This window comes from Austrofundulus limnaeus, unplaced genomic scaffold (assembly GCF_001266775.1).
Source record: "Austrofundulus limnaeus strain Quisiro unplaced genomic scaffold, Austrofundulus_limnaeus-1.0 Scaffold309, whole genome shotgun sequence".
NCBI lineage: Eukaryota > Metazoa > Chordata > Actinopteri > Cyprinodontiformes > Rivulidae > Austrofundulus > Austrofundulus limnaeus.
The window spans coordinates 545,391-553,524 of NW_013952711.1; the positions used below are offsets into that span (position 1 = coordinate 545,391).

The following is an 8,134-nucleotide window of genomic DNA, read 5'->3' on the forward strand; positions in this document are numbered from 1 at the left end:
ATTTTATTGTTGACTAATTTTAAATGAAATTAAATCAGCATTGCAAAATGGAGTTCCACAAGGCTGGGTACTTGGTTCTCTTCTGTTAAATTTGTTTTCTCCTACTTGGGTCTATGAGTAAACAAAACAAAACTTAAAGGTTTCCTGTGTAGTTTTGAATAGTATGTATAGAATTTAATGTTAGTATTTTATAGATCTGGGTATTTATGGGAATATATATGTTTCCAAAGTCTATTACCTATTTTATTTTCTTAAAATTCGAAAGTTGCAATTTTGAAGGTTGCTGAAATAAGCAGGATATTTTATATGTAACAGATCACCACCATGCACACTTTTAATTCACATATTACTAGGGAACTAAATTAAGGAATGTGGATTACTTTTCAAGACTTTACAAAAGGGATCTAGGAAAATGCGACCTTAACCATTTAGTGCAGTGTTTACCAAAGTTGGGATTGGGACACACAATGGGGTCCTGAAACATCAAGGTGGGGTCTTGAAAGATTTTCCGAATAAATTACATTTACAAATACTACTAACAATACATTTTTGCATTAGTTGTTACAAAAGAGTGTGGTCAGTGTACTTAAAATGTATAAAAATAACATAATGAATATTGTTTTGCTCTGTTTTGCCCTTGTTTATCTGACCTGTTACTGATGTTTATCACCAAAATGAGATGAGGCACAGGTTTCTGCTGCTGGTATTTTGTGGCTCACATGCTGGAAAGTATGGAAACCACTGATGTAATAGACAAACATTATACAAAATACAACCTCTTTTAAAGATTTTATTTTTTAAAAAAGCACTCAAAGTTTTGGTGTGATATAAATAAAATAAATATTAAATATTTTGTTATATATTTTAATGTGTTTAACTGTTTATCATTATGACATGCAGAGTCAAATCAATGGTAAAAATAAATCTTCTGACATCATCAATTTCAAATCAACATACAGACGAAATAGCATCATAAAMAAACAGAAAACCAAACAAAATTTAAGGATATTTTGAAATCAAAAGTTTGTCAAAAAAATCAACAGAAATTTTTAATCTGGAAAAGTCAGAAAATTTTAAATAGTGTCAAAAATGCAGATGATACCAAATTTCTTTCCTGCCAAACAACCCAAATTTCTGACTAATCTTAACCAGTGCTTCACTGATGTCAGACTTTGTCTGCTAAGGATTGTTTGAAAGCTGAATGCGGTCAAAAGTCTGAGTCCGATCCTTCCAACAAAGAAACTTTGTTTGTTTGTGGTGTCTCAGGTACGGTCAGCTCAGCGGGATGGTGGAACCCATTGCTGGGCTGCTGGGAGCCGGCGCTGTTGTTCTGGCAGAACCTCTGCTGCCGTACGCGTTGGCGTTTGCAGCTGGGGCGATGGTCTACGTGGTGGTGGATGACATCATACCTGAGGCGCAAGTCAGGTGGGAAGGAAGAGGACACTTTAGTTGCAGCATTGTTTAATAGTAAATAAAAATAGTTTGTGAGTTTTCTGCTCATGTTTGCTCTGCTTTGGTGTCTCCAGTGGAAATGGCAAGTTGGCGTCTTGGACCTCCATCCTGGGCTTCGTGGTGATGATGTCACTGGATGTGGGKCTGGGCTGAATCCACACTGACGATGAACAAACCTTCAGCCATTATAGAAGTGACCTCAGTTTTTAAAAATGGGACCAAACGCGGTGTCTTCTTTTAAAACACTGTTATGCAATTTAAATTGAATTACAGCTACTTGAAGATGACMAAATCAAAAGCACAGAACTGATTTTTTTTTTAACGAAGTTGTCATGATGGCTTTACTTGAAATTTTATGTTGGATTTACCTGCTATATGTCTTTTCCGATGAGCAGCTTTAACTTCCCTTAAAATGTCTGCTCTTTTTCTGAAATAAGTTAAATGTTTAAAAAAAATCTAATTATTTTTTTCATTCCAGAGCTGGTGAATGTTTGGTTGCTGAGATTTAAGAACTGTTAATAAAAAATATGAAATATTTTTCGCTTTTCAAAAGCTAAATGAATGTTTTTCCCCCCACTGGTATTGTGGGGCTGTCAACAAATAATTTGTTTTTGTTTTTCCAAATTAAATTATATTAAATTCAAACATAATTCATTGATCCCGGAGTGAAATTGCATGTTGTAGTAACTCATTTAACTAAAGAGTTATTGTAGATACTGATGGCAGGAATGATCTTCTATAAGCGGTCTGTATTACAGTGAAATTGAAGAAGCCTCCGACTGAAGACAATGTTTTTCTATGACAGTCTGATGAAGARGATGGTCAGGGTTGTCCACAATGTTCTTGATTTTATGTAAAATCCTTCTTTGCACCATCATCTCCAGAGATTCCACAGTCGTCCCCAGAACAGAACCAGCCTTCTTTATCAGGTTGTTTAGCCTTTTTAGGTCCCTGGCTCTGATGCTGCTGCCCCAACAGATGATGGCAGAAGAGATGACGCTCTCAACAACAGACTTGTAGAAGATCTGCAGCATCTTGCCTTCAGKCCCAGGCCACCCTTGAAAAACAGATCTGTGATCTCAATGGGATTTGCCTGGATAAACAAGGTAAAATAAAATAAATAAAACTTACTGAAATAAATGTRTTTTCTTTAAGCTGGGCTTACAAGCCTTGTAGAAGAGGCCTTAAATCTGTGACGTTAAATTTTAATTTGGCTTAAACCAACAGCTGCTTTACCTCTATCACAGCACTCTTCATGTAATAATGATTTCTTAYCTTTTTTAAAAGTGCCTTTAAAATGAAAGAAATGGGCTTCAAAAGAAACACAGGAGCGTGATCCATATTTAATCTTTAATCTTATGGGAGGACAAACATGCTAAAACAGAATAAAATGTGGAGACATGAAGCATTTTAAGACAAATAAGGTCAAACTAGCTGAATCAAAATGAGTAATAATAAAAAAAAAAAGACCCTACAGAACAATGAGCGGGGGCGTTTTATACAGCAAGAAGTTTTTAAGACTTGTTGGCATTTCCAGCTGCTCGATACAGTGGATCTTGTTAATCTTCTTCAGGTATCTTCGCACGGCGAGTCGGCACTGAGAAGTCAAGGCTTTGGGATTTCCTGGGAGTGAAAGGAGAGGAGGAAATGTTTGTTATTAAAGGAGCCGACTGCAAATCAGTTTTACTGTTTATAACTAATGCATCAGTTTAATATCTATTCTTTAGAACGGCCTTGTGTGACGTCTGAATTAATTTTGTTCCCACAGACTCAGAAAAAGTTGTAACATTTTTTAACTCCTAAACTTATTGTAGGGATCTTGCAGTAGGTCTACTCCAACAGCAGCTTTGCAGATTTTGTCGTGGTGGAATGAGCATCCATCCACATACATGGCAGACATGTCTTTACATTTTCAAAATCCCTATTTGGGTTTCATGTTTACCAAAGTTACTAGTTCTAGAGTATATTTATTTAACTATTTCCATTTTTTTCCAACTCACAATTAGAGCAGCAGCTCACATCCTGCAGAGTGTGAGAASTGAAATAAAGTTGGTAAAGTTTTTCCTGCTTTTTGGTATTCTATTTACAACACCAAATCCAAAACACATTAGGAAGAAAACTGCAAAAAAAATTGCAAATCGCATAAATCTATTTTATTCATAATTTGACATAGTATAATTTAACAAATGATCAAACTGAGAATTTATGCTTTTTCCTTTGGGGAGGGGTTGGCAATTTAGTCTTATGGCAGCAACACATCCCTAAAGTGTTGGAATGAGAGCAGCAAAAGGCTGGAATTGATAGGAATGTGAAAAACAACACGAGGACACATTGCACTCAGTGTTTCATTGACTGTTACATCTGGCCACTTCAATACTGTCTCTTGGGAACCCCTTCAGCTCAGGGTRCTGGACAAATGCTTAACTTCCGTAACGTGACGGCCGACTGCATTCTGAAAGAGCCTCCCAAACAGGACACTTCGATTTGGCTTAGGGACTGTTAGCAAACTTACCTCAGCTCTGATGTCAGGAGTGTTGTTCTAAACTGCTCAGATTCAGCCATCAGGACTTAGAAATATAGAGATAGTTCAGTGTACTGATATTTTCTTACACCTATATAAGAAACCACGGATGTTACGCTTTTTTTACCAAAGAGGAGGGAAGCATCCAGCATGTTATTCATAAAAGCACAGTTCATAAAACTGCCTCTCTGGTGGTATTGGGGTGCACTGGTGCCCATGGCATAAGCAGTTTATTCATCTGGAAAACAAACAGTGCAGACAAAGTGTGTACAGGTTTTAGAACATGTGCTCACATCCAGATGTCTTTTTTTTTTTAGAGAAATCTGGTCTTTTTCAGCAAAATGATTCTGAACAACATGCTGCATCAACAACAGCATCATGGTTTCATAGTTAAAGAGTTCAGCTGCTGAACTGAACCTGCAGTCCAGACCTCTCACCAACTGAAAACAAGACCAGAAGAGGACAGCTGGTCTCCTGAGYCTCTACATGTTTACAGAGTGATGACTAAAGAGGGGCTGCTTCACAGTGGGAAACACGGTCCTGTCCCAACGTTTCTGAGATGTGTTGCTGCCACCAAAATCAAAATGACCTTATTTCTTTCCTAGTTTAAATATTTTATATGTTTACTGAGTTCTACTGTAATTAAAATACAGTTTTATGAGATTTGCTAATAATTACATTCTGTTTTTATTTCTATTCATAAATAAAAAGCAAATAACCCGGTKTGTGGCTGCTTCAAGTATTTCCTGGTAACCTGGGTTTTCAGTACCTCTCTCCCTCAGAAGCAGCTCCACAGCTTCGTTCTGCTTGGTGGACTTCTCGATGATCAGCGTGGGGAGGTAGACGTTGGCTCCAAAGTCAATCAGCAGCTGGATGTACTCCACGCTGCAGCCGTGCCTCAGGCACATCTCCAGCACCGTTTTAGGCTGCTTGACGGAGCTCAGCAGCTTTGCATCCCCGCAGTTGTAATCCGGGTCCGCACCATAGAGGAGCAGCAGTCTGAAGCACTCCATGTGTCCATAAACAGCAGCCAGGTACAGGGGCCCGCTGCTCACCCTGGCACTGGAGGTCCACAGTAGGACCTTGGAGCGAGAGTTCACCTCGGCGCCGTGTATGAGCAGCTGCCTCAGGATCTCCACGTCCCCTTCCCGCGCCGCCGTGAGGACCGGAGAGCCGTTATTAGACGGGTTGCCRTTGGGGTTGGCACCGGCTCTGAGGAGAGCTAAGACACAATCCAGATATTTCCCCCGAACAGCTGCAAACAGAGGCGTCTGGGCTTTAACGTCCACACACTCTACGAGAGCACCATGAGCCAGCAGAACCTGCAGGCAGCTGAGGTGACCTTTGGACACGGCAGCATGCAGGGGGGTGCCTGCGATGCCCCACCCTCCTCGGCAGTTGATGACTTTCTTGTAGATCTCCTGGCAGAGCATCTCGTCAACGAGTTGGTCATCGTTTTGTAACACAACGTGCCGGAGCCGGGAGATCTCACTGCTGTTTGATTCTTCCTCACTCGTCCGGAGCCGGAGCATAGAACCTGCTGGAACATAACGACACAGAACAACAGCTGCACATGACTTTCAACACACAGCAACGGTGGAGTTGACCTTCTGAGCTCTGGAGTTTAGCATCATCTTAGAGTAGATATTTACCAGAGTGTGTTAGCTAAACAACTAATGCACAATTAAATAAATCTAAAGAAACATCCATGATGTAATCTCTGTACGTACATCTACAACTGAAGAAATCCAATCCTATATGGTCACCACAGCTGACCAACATRAGCCAACACAAAAATGTTTATGTCGGTCAATTCAACATAAACTGAAATAAAATTTGATGTGGTAGAAGAAGCTGCAATTTTCTCAACACATACTCATACATACTGGTCGTGACATCTATGTGATATCAGTGTGTGAATGTCTGTTAGCTCTATAAGTTCAGTAMCATTTACCATTTCTCAACAAAAGAAAATAATCTCAGTCTAAACTTGGCAAAAAGGAAGTTGCTTGTTTTTTTCCAAATGCTGGGCCTTTCATTGTATTTAGATACAATAAACGCAACATAGAAACATTTTCTCTCTTTAAAAGAAAAATTTGCAAGTTTCAAATGTGTTAAAAAATGTCAGCTGTGCATTAAATTCAAAATGGACAAAATTCAGGTAAACAAACTTCAACTCCAAGTACACAAATCTGCTAGTTTCATTTTTTTTWAACCAAACTATACTCAAAATATGTAGGATTTCATGTTTAACTCCGCCTGGCTTGTGTACTCAAGTGATTAACTACAAACTACAGTTATTTTTATTAATTAACCCCTTCCGGAAAATTCGGCTCACAAGCCGTGGTTATTAAATACATTTCAGCTGAATAAAGAGCTTATTTCTGGGTAATAACTCCTTGAAAACATTTTGTTCTGCAGGAGGATTATGACAAAAGCGACCTAATTCTGATTAACTCCATATATGACGAACAATGCTTTTTTTGTTTTCCAGTAATTGGCATTTGCATCAGYAAAAACACAACAATAATAAATTCTAGGTTACAAATGTTAATGTAGCGGCAGATTTAGGAGACCGAAGCAATTTCACWCAGTCATATTTAAAGGAAACACCGAAGTCCAGACCTGCTACACTTTGAATACCAAGTTCTATCTCAGGGTACATATGTTTACTTGGTTTTAAATAAGCTCTACCGACTAAAAAGATCAGTTTGGTCATATGCTTTCTCGTATGTAATGTATTACCTCTGAGATGCCACCATCAGCTGCTTTCTTCTTTTCCGTTTTTTAACTCACTTCCGTGTTGAGTTTCTGYAGAGACTCTTTGCTGCCCTCTCGTGTTCTGCTGCCGACATGACAGCACAGTTCTGCTGAATTAGACTCGATTTAGTCTCAGTAGTGATATATTATTGTGTGGTTGTTTTTTCTGTTGCCAAAATATCTACAGATCATTGGGAAAAAAAATATTTTTTTCAGCTTCAGATATTTTATGTGGTAGAAGCTGGAAGTAATTCCCAACGTATGTTTTTAGCACACATGTAACATCTTGGGCATTAACTGTTGAAATTAATTTCATTTGGACACCAAATGAATTGTAATAAATCTCCTTCAGTGTACATGACTGATTATTAACTTTTGGAACTGATCAAATCTAAAATAGCTACAGAAAAWTGTATCATCARAWTKAATTTATTGGCTACAGCTCAATCATTTTCTTAAAATATTGAGTTTAAACCTGGTGTAGTGGTAGCTGCTGAGTCATCTTCAACACATACTCTGAGCCCAAACACATGATGTGACACCTTCCAACATTGCAATACATGATCGTGCATAATGTTTTCCTTAGGGTTAAAACAAAMAGGCTATAACCACATCTTATTTCAGCATAAGATGCACCTCTGTACTGACAGGACAGGGAGGAAAGCCAGAGAATGACTGCAGATAGTTCACACCCTGGTTTTAGTCWGTTTGAGTCTCTGAAGTTGTTTCACAGTTCCTTATGAACTTGTCCAGGTTTTTATTGTTATCGCAACTTGATACGTTCTGTATACTTTGCATGTCTGGTGAGACAGAAAAATATTGTCACTACAGTGGACATTAAAATTCTATTCTATTCTATTTTATTCTATTCTATTCTATTCTATTCTATTCTATCACTTTATCTAATTTTAAACTCAATCATGAAAGAAGAGAGGGGACATGCATTCTTTCAAGCAATGCTTGATTGCTTATTTTTAAATGTAGTACACTTCTGTGCCTTTACAATCTGTTAATTATGGCACATAAATACAGACTTAGAGCACAAAATGGATAGCTAAGTATAAAACAGCTCAGTGACTTTAATGTTRCTACTGAGTCTCCATAAAATCCTGAGCTCCTKTTTGCTGGATCTTTGACTCTTTCAAAAACAAAAAYGAACAATGGTTACCATAGTACTGAACCAACAACTTGAGCTTAAGGTGTTTTATCACTGCCTTCAGCTTGATTGGCTTCCAGGGTAACACAGATGGCATCCTGTCCTTTAAAACTTTTTTCTGTCCTTTTGCGTCACAAAGCTTTAGCTTGGCTGGTGATGAGTTCCTGGTGTTAGTGCTGGGAACACCCCCCACCCAACACACACACACACACACACACACACACACACACACACACACACACACA

The 8,134-nt window shown here is 38.5% G+C and overlaps 2 protein-coding genes across 4 annotated transcripts in view; one reads left to right on the top strand and one right to left on the bottom strand.

Moving 5' to 3' along the window:
• The window catches only part of slc39a11 (solute carrier family 39, member 11), a 237,177-nt gene extending 235,067 nt beyond the window's left edge, over positions 1 to 2,110 (top strand). For both annotated transcript variants that reach the window (XM_014021884.1, XM_014021885.1), the window contains exons 9-10: positions 1,267 to 1,425; positions 1,527 to 2,110. In XM_014021884.1, coding sequence (XP_013877338.1) covers positions 1,267 to 1,425; positions 1,527 to 1,605 — 238 coding nt within the window. In that variant the 3' untranslated portion in view covers positions 1,606 to 2,110. The remainder of the gene's footprint in view (positions 1 to 1,266; positions 1,426 to 1,526) is intronic.
• A 673-nt stretch (positions 2,111 to 2,783) lies between these two features.
• asb12a (ankyrin repeat and SOCS box-containing 12a) lies at positions 2,784 to 6,806 on the bottom strand. 2 transcript variants are annotated; one of them, XM_014021889.1, is made up of 3 exons: positions 6,719 to 6,806; positions 4,743 to 5,513; positions 2,784 to 3,075 (listed from the first exon to the last, which is right to left on the bottom strand). In XM_014021889.1, the coding sequence occupies exons 2-3, from the start codon at positions 5,503 to 5,505 to the stop codon at positions 2,924 to 2,926; spliced, it is 915 nt and encodes a 304-aa protein (XP_013877343.1). In that variant the 5' UTR covers positions 5,506 to 5,513; positions 6,719 to 6,806; the 3' UTR covers positions 2,784 to 2,923. The 2 variants fall into 2 exon arrangements, with proteins under 2 accessions (XP_013877343.1, XP_013877344.1); XM_014021890.1 differs by having other exon boundaries at positions 4,743 to 5,510; positions 6,719 to 6,759.
• Positions 6,807 to 8,134: the final 1,328 nt, after the last annotated feature.